Source organism: Pyrus communis, chromosome 9 (genome assembly GCF_041283825.1).
Source record: "Pyrus communis isolate YQ-2024b chromosome 9, ASM4128382v1, whole genome shotgun sequence".
Classification (NCBI taxonomy): Eukaryota; Viridiplantae; Streptophyta; class Magnoliopsida; order Rosales; family Rosaceae; genus Pyrus; species Pyrus communis.
The window spans coordinates 25,760,743-25,786,501 of NC_142573.1; the positions used below are offsets into that span (position 1 = coordinate 25,760,743).

General features: G+C 35.1%; 4 protein-coding genes across 5 annotated transcripts; 3 read left to right on the plus strand and 1 right to left on the minus strand.

Moving 5' to 3' along the window:
• Positions 1–1,815: 1,815 nt before the first annotated feature.
• LOC137740935 (protein C2-DOMAIN ABA-RELATED 4) lies at positions 1,816–2,936 on the plus strand. The gene is made up of 2 exons (XM_068480739.2): positions 1,816–2,053; positions 2,324–2,936. The coding sequence occupies exons 1-2, from the start codon at positions 1,943–1,945 to the stop codon at positions 2,708–2,710; spliced, it is 498 nt and encodes a 165-aa protein (XP_068336840.2). The 5' UTR covers positions 1,816–1,942; the 3' UTR covers positions 2,711–2,936.
• Positions 2,937–11,619: 8,683 nt separating this feature from the next.
• On the plus strand, positions 11,620–14,461 carry LOC137741013 (protein C2-DOMAIN ABA-RELATED 4). Of its 2 annotated transcripts, none has more exons than XM_088699523.1 (2): positions 11,620–11,988; positions 13,834–14,461. In XM_088699523.1, the coding sequence occupies exons 1-2, from the start codon at positions 11,878–11,880 to the stop codon at positions 14,221–14,223; spliced, it is 501 nt and encodes a 166-aa protein (XP_088555649.1). In that variant the 5' UTR covers positions 11,620–11,877; the 3' UTR covers positions 14,224–14,461. The 2 variants fall into 2 exon arrangements, with proteins under 2 accessions (XP_088555649.1, XP_068336922.2); XM_068480821.2 differs by having other exon boundaries at positions 11,623–11,988; positions 13,837–14,461.
• A 6,243-nt stretch (positions 14,462–20,704) lies between these two features.
• Positions 20,705–22,207, plus strand: LOC137740872 (protein C2-DOMAIN ABA-RELATED 4). The gene is made up of 3 exons (XM_068480676.2): positions 20,705–20,985; positions 21,544–21,639; positions 21,776–22,207. Exons 1-3 carry the CDS (start codon positions 20,875–20,877, stop codon positions 22,064–22,066), a joined length of 498 nt encoding a protein of 165 aa, XP_068336777.2. The 5' UTR covers positions 20,705–20,874; the 3' UTR covers positions 22,067–22,207.
• An 805-nt stretch (positions 22,208–23,012) lies between these two features.
• LOC137740158 (transcription factor WER) lies at positions 23,013–25,157 on the minus strand. Its single transcript, XM_068479976.2, has 3 exons — positions 24,962–25,157; positions 24,161–24,290; positions 23,013–23,666 (listed from the first exon to the last, which is right to left on the minus strand). The coding sequence occupies exons 1-3, from the start codon at positions 25,086–25,088 to the stop codon at positions 23,189–23,191; spliced, it is 735 nt and encodes a 244-aa protein (XP_068336077.2). The 5' UTR covers positions 25,089–25,157; the 3' UTR covers positions 23,013–23,188.
• Positions 25,158–25,759: the final 602 nt, after the last annotated feature.

The following is a 25,759-nucleotide window of genomic DNA, read 5'->3' on the forward strand; positions in this document are numbered from 1 at the left end:
TAAGCTTAGTGAGAGAGGAAGAGGAAGCTTTGGCTGTGGGCCGACGACGAGTAAGGCCGGGGGTGGCTGGCTTTTATGGATGAGTAGGAGGCGTTAGGTGTTTGGTTTATGAGATTTTGTTTAAAGTTTTATTTATTTATTTTTCAATTTAGTAAGGGTTAACAAAGTTAAGTTGGGGTTAAGTGATATGATACGTACCAAAAAATGAAGGAGGAGACACAATTTTAAGGCAAGCAAGTGAGAAAAGTTCTATGCCTTGTAAAAAAAAAATGTAATGAGTAATTTGGTGATTTGGTTCCTGAATTGTTAGTTAAGTAAAAATTAAGCCTTTCAATTTTTTTTAAAAAAAGAATTTTGAAATTCATTAAAAGTTGTCAATTTTCTTCATGCTCATATATTCGAAACTATTATATCCAATTATCTGTCAATTTAAGCAGCATGACTTTCATGTGATGCATTTTGAAGGATAGATTGATAGCTTATAATAAGTTTAAGAACTTATTCGACCAAGAAAAAAAATTGGTAGAGGGTTTAACTTTCGAGAGAAACTTGGCAATTAGATTTAAAACTTATATGCAATGTTAAGGGTTTAGGATTGAGAAATGACGTTGTTACGATCTCTTAAGTGTGTCACATGACAAAAATTTATGGAGGATAGATGAAAAACAATAATGGTACGGTGCTATATTACTTTAAATATATATATGTATGTATGTATGTATAAAGAGAACTGCAACTAGCACTAAAAAAAAGTCTCATTATGCATCACCTATAAGTGTAATTTTTTTTCTTCTAATTCTAAAAAGTTTGGAGAGTAAAATGAATTTTTGGAATGCCAAAACAATTTCCTATACAAATATAATACTAATTGTTAACTTTTATCTTTGATGTATTTCATTAGTTTGCAACTTGAAAGTTTTACCTTCTGTTTGATTTGGCTTCTAACCCTAACTTTCATTTTTAATCATGAGTGCATGGTTTGACTTACTAAATGTGAGAAATAATGGTGAATTATGAATCTTGGTTGTAGGTTTAATGTTATATGTATATTAGATTATTTCAAAATTAAAGATGATATTAGTTTCATCTTCATACGTGGGCTACTTTAGCAAAAAGGCGAAGCAAAAACAAGTTGTGGGCCCAGAAAAAATAGCCCAATACCAAATTGCTACAGTACCATTAAGATACCATGTCAGCCAAATTTTATGGTATATTGAAATTCAGTATACAAAAAATTTAGTATAATTTGATATATTAAAAGTTTGATATGATAATTGGTACGACGATTTGTGTACAGTAATCATACCGAATTAACAATGAATATCTGTCAATTGTTTACTATGTATTTTATTTTTCAGTCCAATTAGAAAGGGTCTTCTATTTTTTTTTTTTTCTTTAAATTGTTGATTATTGGGTGCTTAGCGAATTCGCAATGAGTCTCCCTCAGTTGTTTGCTTTGTAATTTTTATATTTTTAGTTCAATTAGAAAGGGTCTTCTTTTTGGTTGTTTCCTTCTTTTAATTATTGATTATTCGGTTGCGTACCAAATTCTCAATGAGTCTCCCTCGACTGTTTACTCAGTATTTTATTTTTTTTGTTCAATTAGAAAGGGTCTTTTTTTTATTCCTTTCTTTTGATTGTTTATTATTAGGCTGGAGAGAACAGGTCCATGAGAGCGCGTGACTATTGTTGGTTGGGTTGATTTTGAGGGTCACGTAATCCACTTGTTGAAAATCAAAAGCAGATAGGATGGTCTTTGACTCTTCAGACAATTTTGTGTATAAAAGGGAGGAAGGGCAGTGGTTTGACATCAAAACTCCTTCATCCACAGATACACTTGAATACAAAGAGAGCAAAATTTCTCACCCTCCTCTCCTGCATATTCCTTCCTGTACTCCTGTCATTTTTGGAAATAAATTAAACAAAATCTGTTGTTTATCTAATGGAGAACATGATGGGTCTGCTTAGTGTTCACGTCCAGAGAGGAGTGAACCTTGCTGTTAGAGACATGAGAAGCAGTGATCCTTACGTCGTTGTCAAAATGGGCAAGCAGGTATTCATTTGGCTAGCTTCCTTCATTTTACTACTTACTCTGTGTTTTTTTCTTTCTTTCTAGTTTTGATGCATTTCTTGATCCATTTGGGATTCTGGGGTTTGGTCATATATATGTCCTTGAAATTAAGGTTTTCGATGACATGTTAGAACAATGCGGCGTGGGAGGATTCAAACTTTGGTGCAGCGAATCACGCTATTATAGTCAACTTGACTAAACTCAGACATGAAAATAGTACAGCTTATTTAACCCAATTTTTTGATGATGCAGAAACTGAAAACTGCTGTGGTGAAGAGGAATGTGAATCCAGTATGGGATGAAACATTGACACTTTCCGTCACAGAACCAAATCTTCCCATCACGCTGTGTGTGTATGATAAAGACAGATTTAGTTTTGATGACAAAATGGGGGACGCAGAGTTTGAGATTGCACTATTTATCAAAGTCTTGAGGATGCGATTGGAAGGCCTACTAGATGGAACCGTAATTGCAAAAGTACAACCAAATAGGGAAAACTGCCTTGCTGAAGAGAGCTGCATCATCTGGTCTAAAGGCAAACTTGTCCAGAACATGGCCCTCAGGCTCAGAAATGTGGAGTGTGGGGAGGTTGAACTCCAACTGCAGTGGATTGATGTTCCTAGTTCTAGGGGTCTGTAGATTGTTGATTGCAATTGCATCCACTTGCTCTCCATGTATATTGTTGTATTTGGTGTCCTGGCTAATTCAATTCTTTTGTTAATAAATATGTGAAAAATAGAGTTAACGATGTTTGAGTTTTGTTCTCCCACGCATGTGTTCGCATCAATCATTTGGGATACAAGAAATGTTTGAACAGCTTCATTTTTTTCAATCTTAATCAATAAAATACAAATATTTGATTTCATTTCTTATGTAAACGAATGTGAAGTTGTTGATTCGAAAAATAGGATTCCACCTTCTTACTAGAAAACAATTTGAGGTGGTGGGTGGAATAAGGAGAAATTTCATCTTACTAGAAAACATTTCAGGACGAGATGCGGTAGCGATAAGATCGCGGTATTGAATTATGAAAGATTTTATAACAAACTGTTTAGAAGAACATGCCTGAATAAGGTCTAGAGGTTCTTCAAACCAAAATGAATCGTTTTCAAAATCAAGGGCTTGGCCAATTTATAGGCCACACAATTGGGCAGTAGGATGGACATCAGAGACACAAACGTTGGGGCAAGACTGCAACAGGCGTTCAATATCGCCAACCAATTAAGCAAGAGAATAAAAGTTTGAGTTAAACCAATGTGAGAAATATTAGGGTATCAGATTCCACTATCATTAATCAATAACACCCTAATTAACCATCTACTAATTTCCTAATTACGAGTAGCAATCTAGAAGTCAATTTACTGTTATCTACATTAAGTGAAAGGGATGGGTTTAGCCTCACAATGGACTAGCAATAATGTGGTTCAAACTCGCATTTGGCGAGAATCAAACCTAAGACCTCTCACTTACAAGTGAAGAAGAATATCACTAAACCGTAGTAGTAAATGGCGCAGTCTTCAATTAACAAGCAAAAAACCAGCATCTGCTGAATCACAGAAAATAAAAAAGACAAACGGACCAAAGATAATTGTATAGGGAACTTTGTGAGATGCATATTACATGGTAGGTTCAACCGCTGGAAGATTGGTAGGCGTCAACCAATTATTCATTGTACTAAGTTGTTGATGCAAAATTGGATTAACAGCCAGCTTGTTCAATCAAGTTTGGCATTTCTTTCTGCCCTACTTTAGATTGACCAAATCAAGGAATGCAGAGGCTATCAAAATAGTGTCGAAATTAGGACATGTTTACTTACAGAGAAGGAAAATTTGAATCGATTTGATTCTTCAAGTTCCATGCTATACTAAAATATAAGAATGAGAATCAAGTTCACCTCTAGACGTTCACATGTGTTTATTAACTTAAAAGAAATTTGAAATGATGGCTATGAAATCAACTCACTTTGAAATGTCCAGCCTTTCTTGGTTGATTGACTTTCATGTGCTAATGTTTGAGTGACGACTTTTACTTGACAGAGTTCTATATTTGTTAGGCAAACATTTGAGCGAGACTTTTGCCCAACTGATATTGCTGACGAATTTCCGTCGGGCAAAACAATAGGCAACCAAATCTTATTTGGCTCCCTAGAAGAAATCGTGGACCTTTTTCTTTCGTGGCATCAACCATGATTGCCTCAGATTGGTCATAAATTACTTCTGCATACATACTTGATCTTTACTATTCTTACGTTTTGTGCGAGCTTCTTCAGACCATCACATTTTTGTTTGTGGAACACAGATATCCGATCTCTCTAGATTGATTTTGAACCTTGGATCAGACATTTAACTTGAAGTCTTAGGCCTTGCATGATTTATTGGACCAATCTCGTGGTCTTACCATTTTCATAGGGAAATGTTGGACCATCTTGTCAACATTATAGGTCGCTTGGTCTGGGCCGTTATTGGTCTGAGAGTTTAAGAATTCATTTTGTGGTACAAGCATTAAATCATGCTTCCCTTTTTTGGCCGTAAACTTAGAAGCATTTTTGGTCCCTTGTTTAGATGCGTGAGCGTGCCACCATGTGGTTTAAATTAGTCGACGTAGAAAAACTATGAATATAAATTGTGTTTGCGATTTAGATTTGATTTTTAATCAAATGATTGAACGGCCGAGTAAAAACCCTCTTCTCGGTGTAGGTTCATTCCCTACCTTGAAGACAAAGATTTGAACAAACAACCAAATGATGTGTGATAGTGATGGTGAAGATCGAGCAAGTAAATTGCATGAAAATAAAATAATCTAGAGCCTACATTATGATAGGATAGGAATTCAAGAAAAATATAATGACAAGTTGTGTGTATGACGGAGCAATCCCTGCCTCAGGAGGCGGATCGAATACCACCTCTGAATCGTTCGCTTTTGATCGGAGATTTTTTGATCCTCTTCAAAGCTTATATTTATAGGGCTCATATATGTCCGAATAAATCCTAATGTGGTTATCGAAATACGTTGCCTCGTGATCACGTCAATCAAGGGAAAGCTTCCTCAATTGGTGATAGTTGACATTGGCTAGTCTTTATTGTGTCCATCACCTTAATACGCAATGAAAATGCTTTGAAGCACTAAAATCATGGGCATGTAATTTAATACTAGCTTTCGTGCACGAGCTTATGTGCATGCATAAGATATTTTTTGAATCACGGCATGCTACGCGCAACTTACATGTTTTAAATGTATTTATATACGTAAATTGACAAAAGAAAAGTTAAATATTTGAAGTAAATGAATAATTTTAGATCATGCTAGAAGTAACCTCTCATAAACCACCAATTAAAGCAGCTGAATTCACATGATCAAATCGGTTTCTATAGAATTTACATTAAGAATAGAGAAAATAATATTTAATAAACAATTGACTGAATCACATTATTGCTAGTCATTATGAGGCCAAGCTCACCTCCTCCCCTTTAGTGTAGATAATATCATTTGTTAAAAAAAAATAAAAAAAAATAAAAAAAACAAAACAATCATTTGAAAATTAATTTAATCACATTATTATTCACGTGCAAAAGACATTTTTTATAATCGGCATTACACGCTTCTTAGGATGTTTTGAACGTGTTTAAAAATAGAGAAAATAATATATAATAAACAACTGATCGAATCACATTATTGCTAACCTATTGTGAGGTTAAGCTCACCCCCTCCTCTTAATGTAGATAGTATCATTTGTTATATATATAACAAATGATACTATCTACATTAAGAGGAGGGGGGACAACTTATTTAATCACATTATTATCCGCGTGTGAAAGACTTTTTTTATAACCGGCATTACATGCCTATTAAGATGTTTTGAACGTGTTTAAAAATAGAGAAATTGAATCACATTATTGCTAGCTTATTGTGAGGTATTAATTATACAAATAAAAATAAATAAAAAAACAGCACCAAAAAATTAATTATTAAAAAATACTGTTAAAATGAAGAAAATACCTCTACCTTATTTGATGCATTATTTTGGGATGCCTTTGAATTTTTTTTTGTCTTGGGGGCACTTTTGTCCAAATTTTTTTGTTGACGCTTGGTGACACCAACGTGACTTACATGTTTTAAATGTAAGAAGTAACCTCTCATAAACCAATTAAAGCAGCTGAATTCGTATAATAAAATCGGTCTTTATAGAATTTACATTAAGAATAAAGAAAATAATATTTAATAAACAATTGATTGAATCACATTATTGCTAGCCATTGTGAGGCCAAGCTCACCCCCTCCCTCTTAGTGTAGATAATATCGTTTGTTTAAAAAAAAAATCATTTGATAATTAATTTAATCACATTATTATCCGCCTGCGAAAGACTTTTTTTATAACCAACATTACACGCTTCTTACAATGTTTTGAACGTATTTAAAAATAGAGAAAATAATGTTTAATAAACAATTAATCGAATCACATTATTGGTAGCCCATTGTGAGGCTAAGCCCACCCCTCCCCTTAGTGTAGATAATATAGTTTGTTACATAAAAAAAACAATTATTTGACAGCTTATTTAATCATATTATTATCCACGTATGAAATACATTTTTTATATCACGTGGGCACCATCAATTTTGTCATTTGTTTATTATTTTCTCTTTTCCCTTTCATTTTTTTTGGTCTTTACACATGAGACAAAAACTTTGGTGTCACCCGCTTTCACAAAAAGAATTGGACCAAAATGACCCTCAGCCAAAAAAATTCAAAACATGTCCAAAATCATATTTCAAATCATATTTCAAATTATGCAAGAGTAAATTGATAATTGGCTATCAAAAATCTGATCTTCACTGTGTTTCACTGTTCATCACACCTCCGACTTTATATGTAATAGATGATATCCCTTTTACCTTTATTTGGGCTGCTGGATTAAAGCTTATTATCAATTATACTGAAATTTTAAAGTTGAGGTTTATAACTTAATATCTTTGTTCGAAGAAAACAAAAAAAAAAAAAAACAAAAAAAAAACAGGTTTAATACTCAATTACATGGGTGTTGCGTTTAATTTTTATGAGACAGCCAGTGCAATTTTCAAAACGCATTCAACGTGATTGTTGCCGAAATTGGAGCTTCCAGACAATGGTTACGTCAATCTTGATATTTCTTGGTATTTATTTGGGTGTTGATTAGAATAATGGCAATTTGTGTAAATTTATAAACAGAACATTTGGACCGCAAATAGCTTAAAACTACATTAGGATTGCACCCAATATCATTGTTTTTTTTGGTCGGGATTGACAAAATATTGTTAAATACACCATCGGATTGATATTATTTAATTTTCTTTGGCACCAAATGCATAAAAAACACATATGCAACATTGGGAGTGTTTTTATTCACCATCTTAAATTTTGATGTATGCTCATCATACACATAATGATATACTAAATGTCTTTTCACTTAATTTTAGTTAATTTTTTTTTTTTCAAAATTGAAAAAATAACATTTAATATGAAAGTTAATTATTGTGAACGTGCTTCGATTTCTGATACTGATGAATTACACGATAATAACCAAAAAGAAACTAAAATGCTATTGTGAATTTTCCCGACTCGCAAAAGAGTGGACTGACATGATAGCCAGTAGGTCATCGTCTTTAGAGAGAGAGAGAGAGAGAGAGAGAGAGAGAGAGAGAGAGAGAGAGAGAGAGAGAGAGAGAGAGAGAGAGAGAGAGAGAGAGAGAGAGAGAGAGAGAGAGAGAGAGAGAAAAAAAAAAAAGGCAACCAATTACAACCATGGTCTCTGGTTTTGAGACAATGCAACTTTTTTTTTTTTTTTTTTTTTTTTTTTTTGCCCTCTTTTGGGAAACCGAGACAATAAATGCTACACTATACACTTAACACAACAAATGAAAAAACAATTCGTTGAACAAAAATATGCAAAACAATATCGGGTAGTGACGAGCAAATGGTTTCCACCTTATTTATCGGAAGAATTTATGGGAGGTAGCATAGTTTTACATTTTTTTTAAAATGGGATACTAACAAATAAATGAATATGTGTCTCGTTGGCACTATTTATTTTATTCATTCATTTAAAATGAACCGTTTTTATAATTTATATGTCAATTATTGCAAAAATTGTGCCGTTGTGACAGGGATGACTGAAATTTTGTCCTAAAAAAATACAAATTGGCAGATCAACTAAACGTGTCTCCATCTATAGTTATTAGTTAGAAATTTTTTTTTTTTTTTTGTTAAGAAAAGAACAACAGATGACAAGCCACGGTTATCCACTTCTTTTTGAGGGCCAATAAGACTCACAAAAACATTTTAGCCTCTCTTGACCACAACTTTGACTTCCACACCAATAACGGGTTTCGAACCCGTTAGAAGCTTTTTAATTTTATGCATTATTTTTTTCATCATAATATCATTCTTGCTGTTATACTTAACAATGTTTGAACAATTTCATTTTCAATTTTAGTCACTAAAATACTGTTTATTTAATTTCAGCTTAACCAGTCATGCATCTAAGTAAACAAATTATGGGGTGTAAAGTTGTTGATGCTAAAATTGAGTACACATTTTAGTGCTATATATGACAAAATTATCAATAAAGTGGGGCATTTCCAACTACTTTAATAAATCACCCCGACGTGTCACTTAATACTACAGTCTAGTGATATTCTTTTTTATTTATAAGTAAAAAGTTTTAAATTCGATTTTTACCATAAAAGATTTTGAATCATATTATCATAACTAGTCTAATGTAATGTTTAGCTCACTTCTTCAACCTTAAGTGCAGATGATATCGTTTATTAAATAAATAAATAAAAAAAAAAAACTCCCACGAAAGTCATAATGGTCCAGGTTCAAGGACAAAACTACGTCCACTCTGCGTCTTTGAGTACTCCATCAATACTAAAAGAGGCATCAACTTATATTATAACTTTTTAAAGATACCACATATCACACCAAGATGTTGAAATGCACATTATAAAAGGACTTTTGATAAGAAGTTGAATTACTTGGAGTGATTTTTTTAATAAAATTACCTAGGAGGTGCATTTTCTCAAAAGTGCTGCCAAGAGAAAAATTGAGATGCTCTTGGTCTCTTTAGAGCAGCTCCAGCGGGAGGATTGCTGGAGGGACGGGCTGAGGAACAGTGGGCTATTGCCTGAGGGAGGAAGTCCAGCGGGAGTTGGCGATGGAGCCGGAGCAGGCTCGAGCAAGCGGGCTGTGGACTCGTGCTGGCCCGAGCGCCCGATGACCATCTGACGTGGGCTGACATTAGGGAGACGTCAACTGCGCTTTTTTTATTTTTTTTTTTGTCAGGCACGTGGACTTAAAGCGCACGTAATCCGACATAAAATCAGAAATTGGGGCCCGTGGGGCACCTAAAAATCTTACCTTTGGGGAGCCACGTGGCTTCCCCATGGCCGTTGGATTACAACGGATATAAATTTTGGACCGTTGGATTTCCAACGGTAAAAAAAATTAAAAAAAACTTCATTTAATACCAACTGTTAGATCTGAGATCAACGGTCCACATTATTAGACTTAAAAATTAAAAAAAAGAAAAAGAAAAAATAGTTAAAAAAATCAGAAATGTTACCATTGTGCCACGTGGCACAATCTGGAGTGTTGGAATTTAAATTGGTTTAAATCCAATGGTATAGATTAATTAGGTGAATAAAAATTAAAAAAAATGTAAAAATTAATTAAAAATCCGAAAAAAAAATTGAAAAACTAAAAAAAAAAAAAAAAAAAGATTTTACTTTTATATAAATACCTTCTCATTATCTTCTACCTTACACCACAATTTCATATCTTCTCAAAGTTTCAATCCAATTTCATATATTGTCAAGTTTGAATCCAATTTTATAGTTTTATATATTTACTTTTCTATAAATTCAACATATATTGTCAAGTTTGAATTCAATTTCATACTTTTATATATTTACTTTTCTATAAATCTAATTTCATATATTGTCAAGTTTCAATCCAATTTCATACTTTCTTAAATACCTATCTTTCTCTCAAAGTTTCAATCCAATTTTTTTTTCCAAAAAAATGACTAATGATGCAGGTACGAATTGGACGCTTATTGAAGATGTTATGTTGTGTACTAGCTGGGTTAAAGTTACTCATGATCTGATTTCGGGTAATGAGATGTAGTTGAGAAAAATGTGGGGTCTTATTCATACCAATTATGTTGAGAAAATTGCTGGGAAAAGAACCAAAGAATCTTATCCGAAATTACACATAAAATTATTTTGTATTATTTTATAAATAAATAAAATATTAATATTTTATTGCCAATTGCCAGGGCTATTGAGTGCAGGGGTAGAGATGCAAAAGGCAATTACTGTTCATTAATGGCAGTTACTGTTCACTAAATGGATAACATAGTGGGTTGCCCTAGGGACAATGGACCACGCTAGAACTGCTCTTAACGAGAAGCACTTGGTCCCTTTAATGAAAGTTGTTCAAGTCCGAAACTACCCCTAGTTATAAATTGAAAGGTCTAAAATGCCCTTCACATTCCGCAATATGCTTTGGAAACTTTAATAAAAAAACTCCCAGTATTGTTCATTTTAACGAAAAATCACATTTTTATACTTAAAAAGTCAATTCTAGTACTATTCACTTTATCATTTATTTTATCTTTATCGTTAAAACTCAAAGTTTTCAAGTCATTTTCATTAGTTTTCCTAATATTTCAATGGAATAGAAGGCCAAATGAAAAATGGAAAACCATTAGAAGAAATTGAAACAAAATTACCAAACATACCCTAATATTTTTTTATTACATGTTAATAAGAAATTATATTGCTATTTTTTTTTTATCAAGGGAAATTATATTGCTATTTGCAGCGACAAACTTGGAAGTGAGAGGGAAAAATGAATTCGTTGCTTTAATTTCTTCATTTAATGTATTAGCTTTTTGCTGGAGGCTGGTGTTCATGTCAAGTAAAAAAATATTTTGAGAATCAAATCAGAAGATTTACACCTTTCTCATATTTTTCAAAGGAGCAGTGCAGATGTCAACATGCTTGGAGATGAACTTGATGCATATCTGGTATGAGGGAAGCCGAGTTCCTTGGACAATATTGTCCTTGACTTGTCACTACTGAAATGCTGTTTTCATTGGCAGCCAATCACTATAGTATCGAAAGCACTTTTGTGCGATGTAAAATCACCTATTTGGTTGCTTGTCAAACAACACACTTTTTATTTTCTCTTTAAAACCCTACGAACAAGTGTTATTGACAAAAAGTGTTAGTGAGTAACAGCGTTTTATTGAGTAACATTTCCAAACGAGTTTTAAAAACACGTTCACGGTAAAAATGATTTTAAATAATAAATTGTTGAAAAAATAAAATAATTGGTAAAGATCAAATCCGCATTAAAAAGTATAAACATGATTATTTTTCGTTTGGCTACAAAATTCAAAAAAAATAAAACAATAGAGAAGTGAAAAATTGAAAAAGGTAAACGAGTGGAAGAGTCTCGAAGAGCGCGTGAGCAGACATAAGTATTGCACTGGCTTCTATTGTATGTTGTAACGCGTAGACTGCACAGTCCGCACTAGTATTTCCCGGTCACTCGTCACTCGTCACTCGGAGCAAAACAAATTGCGTCCTTGTGGTTTGGCATCCAACTGCACATCCAATCCAATTCCTTCACTAGACTTCAACAGAGATTTAGAGAACTTTAGACGGAGATCCCCCAATATATAAATCTCTCACTCTCCTACTCCTCCTTTGTTCCTGCTCCTGGGGTCTTTGGTGAAGAAAAATATTAATTAAATCTTGATCCAATGGAGAACGTGATGGGTCTGCTGAGAATTCACATCCAAAAAGGAGTGAACCTTGCCGTTCGAGACATGAGAAGCAGTGATCCTTTCGTAGTTGTCAACATGGGCAAGCAGGTAATGTATATGGATATTCATTTTGCCTGTTTTTAATTTTTGGAATTGTTTTCGCTCTCTCCTTAATTTCTTGGTGTTGCATTTCTAATTTCATCCTTTTGCACTGTTGGTTTTCTGGGTTTGGTTACTTTTCTTCAAATTTAGGCTGTAGATCACAATACTTAGATTCGGTGGGATCACTCGACTATGTTTGGTCGAGGGATTGAAATCAAGTTAGTAAGGAATGTATCACAAAATGTTAGGTATAGTTGATTAAAGGGGTGTAGTCAAACTAAGATTTTAAAGGATTTTAAAGGATTTTAAAGAATTTAAAAAATGATAGATTTGATAGGATTTAAGAGGATTAAAGACTCTTACAAAATTCATATGGATTAAAGAATTTGAATGGATTGTGATGAATTGTGGTGGAAGAATTTGAAATCCTAGGGGGAGGCTGGATTCTTTTTAGTCTTAGTTATATATACTTTTGGCTCTAAAATCCCATAAAATCCACAACTTATTGAAATCCTCCAAAATCTTAATTTTTTGAATACAATTGGATTTAAATGGATTTTAAAATCCTTTAAAATCTTTTAATTGACTACACCTATATTTTAAAGGATTTTAGAATCCTTTAATTGACTACACCTAGATTTGAATAAATTTCAAAATTCTTTAAAATCTTTTAATTGACTACACTAGGATTTTAAAGTCTTTTAAAATTCTCTTAAATCCTAGTTTAACTACACCCTCCCTAAAAACGTACTATATCAGAATTACAAAGACATGTGTGAGATATTTGTAAATTCCTACTCAGAAATAGTCATTTACAAATCCCTCTTATGTGCCTTCGTAATATGATTTATTTATAATATTTCATATCTAACATGTTCTTATACTTCTCTTACTGACTTGGCATCAGTCCATTGAAACTTGGAAATTCCTCGCTTAAACATTGCTTGAAAGTTTTAATTGGTTTAGTGTCAAGCTTTTCCAATGGAAATTCCTCGATTAAACATAGCTCGAAAGTTTTAATTGGTTTAGTATCAAGCATTTTTTTTTTCATTATTATTATTTCATTGAAATTTTGGTGTTGAGTTTATGATGAATATTTTGAAATGCTAATAACTATTGTCTTATTATTATTTTTTAAATGTACTAGTTTTTGGTTTGGATTTAAGTCTTACTTCTGGAAGCATCTAAATCTAATTCGGTCTTTTTCTTAGAATTGATAATTGTTGCTTTCTCATAGTCAAGACTTCACCCAGACAAAAGGGCATTTTTTTTCTTCCTTTGTGAATTAAAGTAAAGGAAGGCATTTAAATCTTCTGGTGGTAATGTTGAAGGCCATTTGTTTGTTCAGTAAGCTGTTCCCACTGGTATGAAAGAGACTTGACATCATACACGTTAATCACGGGACAACAATATTAGAAAACACCCCACTTTGTCTGGTTCTCTACCAATAACTTTTTTTTTTTGCAAACGATGAGATATTAACACTAACTTCAATTTTTTTTTTTTTTTTTTTTTTTTTTTTTTTTTGGCAAACGATTAGATATTAACACTAACTTCATTTAAACTATGGAATTGGGGATTCAAACTTGAGTGCAGAGAGTGGAGCATTCTACTCTAGCCAACTTAATTTTACCCACGTAAGCCCACCAAATTACTTTCTGAATTATGTCTTTTATGGTTTGGAGCTTTGAGAAATGGATGTGGTTCAAAATACCTATGCAATTTGTTACTGGATTGCTTTAGAAATTTAGAATATTTGTAAATGTGTCTCCAGATTATGAACAGAATAATTTAGTCTTTTTACTGGCTTTTCATTTCAACTGATTGTTTGTTGTACCTTTGTTGCTAAAGCAGAAACTCAAGACTCGGGTGGTGAAGAAGAATGTGAATCCGGAGTGGAACGAAAAAGTGACTCTTTCAGTTGGAGACGCAATTTTTCCAATCAGGCTTTCTGTGTATGACAAAGATACATTTAGTTTCGATGACAAAATGGGGGATGCAGAGTTTGAGATTGGTACATTTATTAAAGTCTTGAGGATGGGATTGGAAGGCCTCCCAGATGGAATCATAATTACAAAAGTACAACCAAGTAGAAAAAACTGCCTTGCTGAAGAGAGCTACATTGTTTGGTCCAAAGGCAAAGTTGTCCAAAACATGGTCCTCAGACTGAGGAATGTGGAGTGCGGGGAAGTGGAACTGCAGTTGCAGTGGATTAATGTTCCTAGTTCTAGAGGTCTGTAGATTTGCATCCGCTAGCTCTTTCAATCGGTATAACCTTGCACCTAGATAACTTCGTTGTCGTGTGTTTTGTTCATAGATGTCAAAGTAGAGTGATAATGTAGAGGGCTACATATCCACATATGTATTGCTATCAATCGTATGGGATGTGAGAAAACAAATTTGACAGCTTGATCATGATGTAGAACTGTTAGATTACGCTAGAGCTTGACAAGAATAATCCCGATAACTTTACATTTTATTCTTTAATCCATTACTAGCGAATTTGAATTGGAAAGAGTCGAACTTGAATCACCGAGACTATCCGACGAGTCGAGGTGGAACTCGAATCCGAGGTTAATCTATCTTGATTCAATTCCAGGAAGTTTCTGGTAATGTTTTCTAGCTCTATGCGTTGAAATTTGGGTGAATTAGTTGAGCTTTAACCTTTGTGCGATTTCCAGAAACCGGCGACTTTTCTCTCCTTTTGAGAGACTTTCTCTCAGTTTGAGAGTTCTTCTAACTGTCTGTGTGAGAGCTTCAAATTTGCACAGTTCGAGCTGTTCTCCCCTTCATCTCGTTGTCACTTTTTCCACCCTTTGATTGCATTTTCCCCTTGCTCTCTATTTTGATTTGCCCTTTTCTTCTCATCCCATCTACATCCCTCGTCCTCGTTCATCCTTACTCATATATGCAGTTCTGCTTTACTGAGATGGTGTGTAGAGCTTCGATGCTTGCACAGGCTCGGGTGTCCCTAACACCACCACCTTCTCATCTCTGTCTGCCTTCACCAGTAGTGTTGTCTGTGGGTTCTCACGGGCTTCTTTCTTCTGGCAGCTGGATTTCTTCATCTGGTTGTTGGATTTCTTCAATTGAAGTTGCGTACATGGTGGTGCTTGGAGTTGGATGTTACAATCGGCGAGCTAACGTGAGGTTGGAAGAGTGGAATTGGACAGATTGTGCTGGAATGTTGCAGCGGTGGCTGCAGTTGATTTCTCGAATTGTTTTTTTTTTTTTTTTTTTTTTTTCTGTTTTGGGCTTAAACTGTTGCTTGAGCTGTGCTTTTGTTTGTTTTTCTTTGGCCCATTTTTTGCTTGTTCATATGCTAGCTTTGGGCCCTTGGTTTGTGTTTGGTTTTTTGGTTTGTAAAGTTTGTATTTTTGGTTTGTAATAAATATTGCTCTCTGGAGCTTTTACCCAAAAAAAAGAAAAAAAAAGAAATCGGCGAAGGACTCCAGTTGAGTTTCGTCAAGTCCGAGGTAGATTTCAACTCAATTCGTTCTATTTTGGACTTAGTAAAGTCCTAGACCTTTTTTGTGTGTTTTGGTTATGATTGGAGTTCGAAGCCGTGAAATTTAGGCTTGATTAAACGAAGCTCTGCAAATTCTTTTAAAGATCTGTAGAATTCGGTAATGGCAAATGGCGGTCATCATTTACATTAACGGCGACAACAGTGGTTACCCTTAGAGATAATAAAATTTCTAACCGCGAAAGTATATTCCGTTATCTTTTTAAAGTGAAACCCACTATCGGTGCGTGGTACTAGCACTGACGGCTGTAGCCTATGCTTGCCATTTTGCAGCAGTGAGTAAATGGCGACGCGTTTTATGGCGATGGCGGCGACAACGGCAGCACGTCAATGGGCGAACAACCGGTGCATAACGTCACCGCATAGGTGCGTGCGGCGACGTTTGGGAACCCAAGACCTAACCTTAGGTTAGTCGATGTCTCGAATCTCGTGCTACACTCTGTTTCTTCGAAATATGAGTTGTTTACGATGTTTTAGACTAAAATTAGTGAATCTTAGTATTTACTGAGTGATACTAAATGATACCTTACATGTGCAAGTGAAAGTGATACGAACAAGGATAAGGCACCTAGCGAGGAGAAACACTCAATATTTCTATGAGTGGATCTTATAAAAAACTAAGTTTTCGATTAAACAATTTTTTTATAAATTGAATAATTTTGACATAGCCTTTGATGAGACTTAAATAGATTTATTTTTTTTATTTGATGACGTTTTAATGTAATTACTTGTGGTGATTTATTTTCACCACATGGTCATCATGCATGTTATATGGCTATCAGCAGCCGTAGGATATTTGTAGGTGTTGACAGAGCTAACAGTCATCAGTCTTCACCGATGCAATGTTGACATATCTTCGTTTCCAAGCCAATCCATTCGTTTTTCTTCGCTTCCTCAAGTTTTCTGGATGGGTTGACAATTACTTCGCACAAACTCGTAATTTCCTCTTAGTGTCTTCCAACCTCACTGTGGGAATTTTTAGCCTTAAAGGTGTGCTTTCCACCCTTGACGCCAACACCACGCCTTTGTATTGTGATGATCGATTACTTAGGTTGGAAAGGTACAACGGGCGGTTGCAATTAGAACCATAGGAGAGTAGAGCCTTTTAAGTTAGGGGATTAGGTTTAGGGACAGTAGAAGCTGAATTGACTTTTGCTCTTTGCCCCACAGGTGGGTTGGGGGAGAAATTTTCGACAGATTCGAATCCTCAATATCGTGTAATTGGACCCTAGGAGGGAAGCAATCCCTTAGTGTGAAAAGAATTAGGCTGGCCCTCAATTCGTCAGTTGCTTGGAGAAGACCATTTGCATTGTTAAAAGCCCAAAGGGAGCACATTCTGGATTGCACCAAGTTTTAAAGAGAGAAAGCTCATTGACTGCGATTGTAAAAGTGTCGTGAATAGGGCCCCAAAGCCGTTTGGGTGCAACATGTGTCCATAATCAGGAGAGGTATTAAGACAAGGCGTATATGACCCACCAGTACCATGATTCAGGGTGCCAGACGAGACACATAAGACCGAGGTATTAAGGTTAGTCTATTCAAAAGTTGCAGCATTAGGCAAAGTAGACGTTGCATCAAAGGATTTGTCCATAGTAGCAGCGGGGAATTTGTCCGTTATTGTAGCATAAAGCTACGCAAAAGCACGTTCTCGGTCACGCTTTCCGGCCAAGAATTTGTTTGCTGAAGTGTACGAACTTTCATCCAGTAAGCCATAAAAACCACTCTCTCCCGCCCATTTCCTTCTCCAGTGACGCTTGTCAACCCAAAGAGTTATTTAGCCTTCTTTGTTGGGAGGAAGACAACTTTGAAGGCGAAACTGTCCTTAATTCATATGTAAACCTATTCTCGCCGAATATCAATGATGACACCAGCTGTGAACACCCGTTGGCATGGCCAAGGAGACCCTAGCCATAACAGAAGATTCTTAAATCTTCATATTTGAGGTGGATCAACCTAGAACCCCTTTTTTTTGACATATCACTTGAAAAGCAGGTCATAAGTGGCTTTTGAGCATCAAAATGAACACAGAGTCGCATGAAACCATGAAAGCCAGTTTCTAGAGGATCTTCAACTTCCAGAATCACCCCAATCTTCTCACCAAGACATCTCGCATTTTCGATGGTACAAAGTGTCACGTGATAAGCTCATATTTATATATATTTTATATCAAATTTACTTGTCTTTTCTTAGTTAGTTCCTTATATTTTTGAGTTATTTACTTTGTTTTTGTGTTTTGTAGGATTTGTCAAGCAAAGAAAGGAAAAAATAACACAAGTGAAATTTTAAGTAACAAATTCGTCAAAACTGCCTGTGCAGGTCAACTGACTTTGGAAGCAAGTTGCGGACAGCTCATAATGAATTAGAGAATGAGCCTTATATTCTTGGAAAGCTACGGATGTCTATTTTCTGGAGCATTTCGCAGATTGTTAGTATCATTTTTCTAGAAGAAGTTATGGCCGTTTTAACACTGAAAGGTTCTCAAGAGGCTGAGCAGTTTGTAACTGACAAGAAAGCATTGAAAGCAATAAATCCAATAAATCTAGCAGCCAAAACTGATGCAATCAAGAACAAACCAGCTGACACCTATTCAAATATCAGAGGAAATGGAATTAAAGATGAAGATTAAGAGGGAGTAATTGGCATAAAGGTTACCCAAGGAGTTACAATTGTTTTACATTTCCTCTCACTTATTGTCATCACTAAATGGCTATTAGTGGGTGAGTTAAGGAGAAGAAAATGATGCAGCAAGAATTGGTTTAAAAGTAGCATTGGGGAAGGAAGGAAAGAGAGAGAGCCTTAGTTGATTTCTTTCGGTTCTATTTTCTCAAACTCATGTCTATCTTTTGTTTTAACTTAAGGATTGTGTAACCAAATTTTTAGTAGTTAGGGGCTGTTTGAAGCCCCGAATATGATTGCAAGTTTGTTATGACATTTCGTTTGAATTACTTTTATGAATGGATGAAAATTGATTCACTACTTGTCTCATTGATGAATTCTTTATGTGTTTTCTACGGATGCATACTTAGTAAGCATATCTAGGATTCTAATGCTATGAATATGTGTGTGATTGCCCTTGTCAAATGAGGACCTACATATGTTCTAGAGTAGTACTTGTTAATTGTGATTAACATGTGAACCAATTTCTAGGATAAGTAAGACAACGCCAGTACTTAGGATGCCTTGTGATGACTCAAACTCTTTTCGTTCTTAATGATTTCTACTTGTTAAATCTATGAACACGCCATTCTAGATTGCATGTTAGGGACTAAGTTCAGTTGAAAACGTCATTCTCTTAACATACTACATAAGAAAGACTAATAGGTTGAGTTCTAACATTGAGCCAACTTGAGCATCTTCATCCGGAAATAGAAGGAATTTGAATGAAACATAACATTTTTGCATGATTATTTGGTGGTGGATAGCAATTCCCCTAACTCGTTTTTCTTAATTTGCGAACTACTTAAAATCTGTTTTTGTCCTGTTTTTGTTCGATTTAATTTAAATATCAAATCAACTCCAAAAATCCCAAAAATTTGTGTGAGTGTAGCTCTATGTGTCTAGTATCTGCATATAAAATTTCGTAGACTTTAGATAAGTGTAAGTCGGTATAATAATTATTTTTCGGTGGCTGGTCAGTAGTGACAGCAGCCCAGTTTTTGTGACATTTTAAGTAGTTAGATAAAACAATCTTCTGCGGGAAAGACCCTTATTTTCATATGCTACAATTGACAAATCTTAGTGTTAATAAGGAAAATCAATAGGATATTTGTGTGCTACTTTGTGGTGTGCTTTTAATCCTATCATCACGTGGACTCCATAAGCTTGGATCAAACAGAAAACGCTATCAACAACAATGTTGTCAAGCGAATGGAAGGACGACCAGAATTTCATAGAGGAGGTAATCTTTAATGAACCAGGGCCGGGGTTCCCTTACTAGTAATCGCTTGTCACTGCTTCTTCCCCCACCATGATGGCGAAGATATTTGCCTTGGCCTTAAGGATTTTGATCGCTCTTATTTTGTTCTAGGGATTACGCAAGACTTCCTTGACCACTTGTTTTGAGGGTTTATTATCAACAATCAATCTTCCCTCCAAGTGGATGTTGTCTTCACACCTTTCCTCAAGATCTAGGCTATCTTCAAAGGTGAAATTTTAACAATCGATGGTTTCCTCAACACAAGCCATTCATGTGAGAAGCAAAGAACCTATTGGTAAAAAGATCACAAGTACAGATCAACAGGAGAAACTGGTCTCCCTAAAGACCATTGAGGGCCACGAACCAGGGAGAGGATTAAGAGCATTCGTGAAGGGTGGTTGTGGTAGCTCATACTTGTCTCATCATTGAGTTGGCTTGTCACATTTCCACATACTATACTCGTAAAACTTAAAGGACATGTGTTGGGGTGAGGAACTTTCAAATTTCAAGGGATTATTTTTTAGATAGACGATAGTGTTAGTGGATTAAATTGTTAATTTTTACAAGATAAAAAGGATTGGTGGGGATAGAATTGCATCAGGGTATAAAGGCATGATTACTTTTCGCCACTATGGTAAAATACCACGTGTAATTACAAGAGATTTAGGCATAATGATGAAATAGATCATAAAAAGTTACATGGAAGGGATTAAAAATACACTACATGAGCATTACAATACGCATGTGAGAGAGATTTGCAAATGACTATTTAAAAGGAATCATTTACTAATCTCACCTACATATCTTCATAATACTCATGTTGTGCATTTTTTAATTAATCTCATCTAACTTTTTGTGATTTATTTCTTCTTCGTTTTGCCTTAAACTCCAAGCAAAAATCCATTAAAAAAAGACCAAGCGGAATTCCCAAAAGAAAGAAATAAAATGTCAAATTCCCATAAGACCAAGTCAAATAAATACTGCAACAATGAAAGGGTAAATTTGGCCGTCCCACAACCGCGTTAGAAACTTTCCAGTCAATTTACGCACCAAAACCATACCAAATGAAATAAAATAGAATGAATAGTAGCATACGATTAAAATTAAAAATAAGTAACGATAAAATAGAATCAAATCAGTCGCCAAAACATGTGAAACTAATTAATTTTGTGCAGACATCTACCAATATAAATCAGTAAACAAATGGGAAAGAAATCCACAAATATATTCCGTGAAATTAATTAGCATAGTATATTATTTTTATTTAATTAGCAAGTTGCAACTAATTCCAACTAACCAATAGAGAAATACTTGGCTTTTATGATATAAAATGGTTGAGACATTCAATCAAACCAGTTCGAAATTTGGATTTCAATCACATCATCTCTCTCAAAAGTCTCACATAGATATATTATCCTTTGCTTGTACCAGAATTAGAAATTGTGTGTGAATGGAGCATCTGTTGGGTCTTCTTAGAGTTCGAGTGGTGAGAGGGACGAACCTTGCTGTTCGAGATATCCGAAGCAGTGATCCTTATGTCGTCGTCAAAATGGGCAAGCAGGTAACTTCGATTTCTCTTTTCATGCTTTTGAGGTTTGCTTTTCCTGCACTTCTTCGATTTCTGGACTTGTGGAATTTTTTTTTCGACTTTCAAGTTTCATTTATTTTTATTTTTATTACAAACAATATTACTACTCTAAACAACATTAATTGAGAGGGGAAGGGTTTTAGTGTGAGATGCCACTGAATTGAAGAGGAAGGTCAATCCACCTTCTTGCTTCAACTTTCAAGTTTTAGTGTTCTAGTCCTGGACTTGGGGGTTTTGCAGATGTAGATTATGGATTTCTTGTTGGTGGTTGACTTCTAGGTCAAGATTTTCTTTGATCTTGTAAGATTTTAATGCAAACTTATTTACGTTGTCAAATGTTTTAGATAGTTAAAAGACCACATGCATGCTGTAAATTAAGCAAACAATTTTGTTTGTTTAATATTTTTTCGGGATCCCCTTCAACTTTGTCCTTAATCCTTTGAAGATGTTTACAAGGAAACAGAAAGAGCGAAATGGTTTTGATTGTACATATCGCCACTGATGGTTTCTAAATGTAATGTGTGATGGTAGAAGTTAAAGACTCGTGTAGTGAAGAAGACTGTCAATCCGGAGTGGAACGAAGACTTAACTCTTTCGGTTGCAGATCCAAGCCTTCCTATCAAACTTGTAAGTACTATTTTCTATCATTCTGGATTGATTGTCTTTCGCATACAGGGCTGGTCCTGAGATTTTTCGGCCTGTGTGAGGCATGAAATGAAACTTTGGACGTTGTTCTGAATTTTTTGGGGTGCTTATATTGCAGTTTGTGTATGACAAAGACACGTTTAGTCTTGATGACAAGATGGGGGATGCTGAGTTTGAGATTGGTCCTTTTGTTCAAGCTTTACGTGTGGGTTTGCAAGGCGTACCAAGTGGAACCATAATTTCAAGATTCCAACCAAGCCGGCAAAACTGTCTAGCTGAAGAGAGCTGCATCGTCTGTACTGATGGTCAAGTTGTCCAGAATATGTGTATCAGGCTGAGAAATGTGGAGAGTGGCGAACTGGAGCTCCAATTACAGTGGATTGATGTTCCTGGCTCTAGGGGTTTGTAGATTATGTGATTTTGTCTACAATTTTTGTGAAATTAATCCCATGATTTTGCATTATCGTTTGCATTTAGAGCATTGTAACGCTGCAACCTCTGAGACTAGATGATTTTCTTCAATTGGATCTGTTGTTTCATAGACATAAAAGCAGACTAGTTTTGAGTGTATCCTCCACTTTATTGCTGTAAACACCATTGCTTGAAAATCAAACATACAAGAAAATGCATACACAACATATTCCTGAGAACAAACTTCTTTCAACAAGGTTTCAACTATTCTTAAAAAATAAGGTTTTATGGTTACGTTAGACCTATTCAAGATTCAATGATCTCTTAGGTCCAATAGCTTGTAACAATGTCACATGGGAAAAGTCATCTAATTATGAAGAAGCACAATTTGGGAGGGATGAATGGTGGTTTGCTTAATTTTGTCGCTGCACTTGGAGCGGATCCCAATTATTCATATCTGGTCATCTTGCACATTTCTCCTGGAAACACTTCCATTTTTTCTTTAGACAAACCTTCTTCAATATATAGTTCACTGTGTTTGAGAAGTGGTGATTGCAGAACAAAATTAATCAGAAAACCATTGTAGCAAAAAATTGCAAGGATGATCGCATCCAATAGAGAATCAAACTGGTTGTTGGAAATGAGATCCCCGATAGTGTACTTCACAGAACAACAATTTCTAGTCTTGGGTTACATGAAGATCCATTCAGACTTTTGAGTTGAAGTCTATGGTCGAATTAACAAGATCATGTGGCAGTTTTGATGAAGGTAAGGAGTGGCAGGGGCTTCTCCTTTATGGAGGACCTTTGGAATCTTTGAAAATGCAGAAGATTACGAGTATAGAATTTCCTTAAGTTGTTAGTTTTTATTGCCAATATGATTCAGCCACATTTGTACATGAAAGAACTTGGCTGTGGTAGTTGCTGAATTTATTTTGGAGAAAATTTGATTTAAGTCCAATTTTGTGAACCGCTATTAAAAATAGTTCACTTATTAAAACAAGTCCAGTGATTAGGATTCCTCGTCAGCTTAATGATATTTACATGCCACATTTACAAGCAAGGAAAATAATAGCACACAAGCTAGATGATACTAAAGAAGTGAGAATCATTTTCTCTAGCTATTCTTCTTTTGAATGATTCCAAAGGTCCATGCTAAAGGAGAATTCACTTCTACTTTGTCCTTCTTCAGGAAAATTGGCACATGATCTTGCCGACAGTCGATCATCAAACCAAAAACTTGTGAAGAGTTCTTCCTCTAACTCAATGCTGGGACATGCAGACCTTTCAAAAGTATCCTCGCCTTCGAACAAGGTCTCCCACCAATCATTTCCGTTCTTTGTTGACGACGACGTTTGTGATGGCGTACTTAAATCTTCTGCTGATTGAATATGTTCTAGAATTGGTTCTTTACTGCTTAAGTAATATGAACTTTTGTTGAATTTTTGGGGCTGAGGTCTTATCACATTGGTCTTTCTCGTTTCTTGAGATTTATTTTTCACCGTTTTCATGCGAGAATCGATCCGCAATCGAGTGTACCAATAATTTTTCACATCATTCGCTGTTCTTCCTGGAAGTCTTCTAGCAATCAATGACCACCTGAGTACATTACATGCATGAAGAAAAAAAATGATGAATAGATTTGGCTGAAAAATAAGATGAATAAAGCGACCAAAAAAAAAAAAAAAAGAACAGAGATTGCTTAAACGATTTTCTTCTTTAGAATTAAATGGAGTGGACTGGTTGTTTGGTTTAATATTTAACATAGGGTTTTGTAAATAGCCAAGGCCCATGGATGTCAAATTAAGTGAAGACTTGCCCAAGGCCCAGTCGACAAGCTTGGAACAAATTGGCGCCTCCTCAATTAAAATATAGGCCACATGCTTAAGAGTGAAGTGACAAGTGATGGAGATCAACTCATTATCAACCAAAAAGCACTTTCTAGTGGCACTACAAGTAAAAAAATGATGACCCATTGCCTATAACTTTTAGAGGGATCTCATGTTTGTAACCGTTAGATAAAATTTGAATGGCCCGATGGGCCTGTTCAGGAGGATCCTCACCATTTGCGATCCTGATCCATTTATTAGTACCTGTTTCCCAAAAGCCTGTGAAGTCTAAGTATAAGATCTACTTCATCCTCTTTAAAGTCTCCTCTCTTGATATTTGGCTTCAGATAGTTTAACCATCTTTGTCTGCAGCTCTTCCTGCACCTGTTTAAGCCTGCATACATAATTCAAGGTTTATATTTGCATAACATCTTTCTACGTGAACAACACATATTTATGAGGGACTAAGGGCTGGTTTGGTATTGCTGTGCTTTGAAAAAAAAGCTGATTCTGCTGTGCTGTGAGAATAAGCAGGTGTGAAATAAAGCAGCAGAGTGTTTAGTAAACTTTTGTAAAAGTGCTTTTGAAAAAAAAAAAAAATAGTATTGTAGTGTTTGGTAAACTTTTATGTAAAACAGATGTGAAAAAAAGCCGATTTTTCAAAGCTGGGTTTTGCAGCTTCTTGTTTTTGGCTTTTTTTCACCCAAAACTGTAAAAAAAAGCTGAAGTTGAATGTTTACCAAACACAAAAACAGCTCCCAGCTTTTTTTTATACCAGCTTTTTTCAGAATCACCTCAGTACCAAACCAGGTCTAAGTCTCTCAACATGGCCCTCCTCACACACGCAGAGGTCGTTTTAGCGATATATGTAAACACAATAGATTACTGAGGTGAGAGCAAGTATGACCTTTAGACACATTAACATGTTCTAAAACATTAGTAAAAGTAAAACTTTCAACTTGAAACTATTTAACAAAAGGTCTTAGAATGAAATACTAGTGAAATGCTTTAAAATAATACACATATCCATCTTTCACAGTTAAATATACACATTAACATATATACCTGCTTTGTATGAAACTTGGTTCCACTTTCCCTCTCCATGAATCTCAATGCACTGCCTGAGAAGATTGTCCTCCTCTCGAGTCCAGGCACCTTTTCTCACACTCAAGTTAACGTTATATCCCTCCATCTCGTATCTGCTAGCAGCTAAGCTTAGCTTATCTTTTGCCTGCTACCCACTTCATACTCCAGAAAGACACCTAGCTACCATTATATATATATATATATGTATGTATGTATGTATATATATATATATATATATATTTAGAGTGTGTTTGCCATGACGTTAACGCTATGGATACCATCGGACTAATTAATCTTCCAAGGCCAGTGACGTGCACGTCTGATATCCACAGAAGCAAACAGTGACAAGTTTGAAACATTTCAACAGTTGTTATTAGCTACCAGTCTAACTTGTGAAATACACACACACTATATATAGAAAAGATGACATTTCTGCACGACAACATTATGCAAGGGAAATCAATCCTAAGGCATCAAATTCTCTAGCTGTAATATAATATTCAAAAGCACATTCTATGAATGTGAAGGCAGAATCGTGTAACTAGTTACAACACACATCTTTGACCACCATAAGATACCTTTAGCCTGCTTTCGCTGCTTTTTCAAGTGTTTGTTTGCTTCTGCTTGCCAAAAAAAAAAAAAAAGTGTCTGCTTGTAATTTATAAAGTAGAATTCTCTTCCCTCTTTTTTTTTTTTTTTTTTCCTCTTCTTCCTTCCTCTTTTTTTTTTTTTCCTCTTCTTCCTTCCCCTCTTATTTGAACGGTCTCGGTTAAGCTA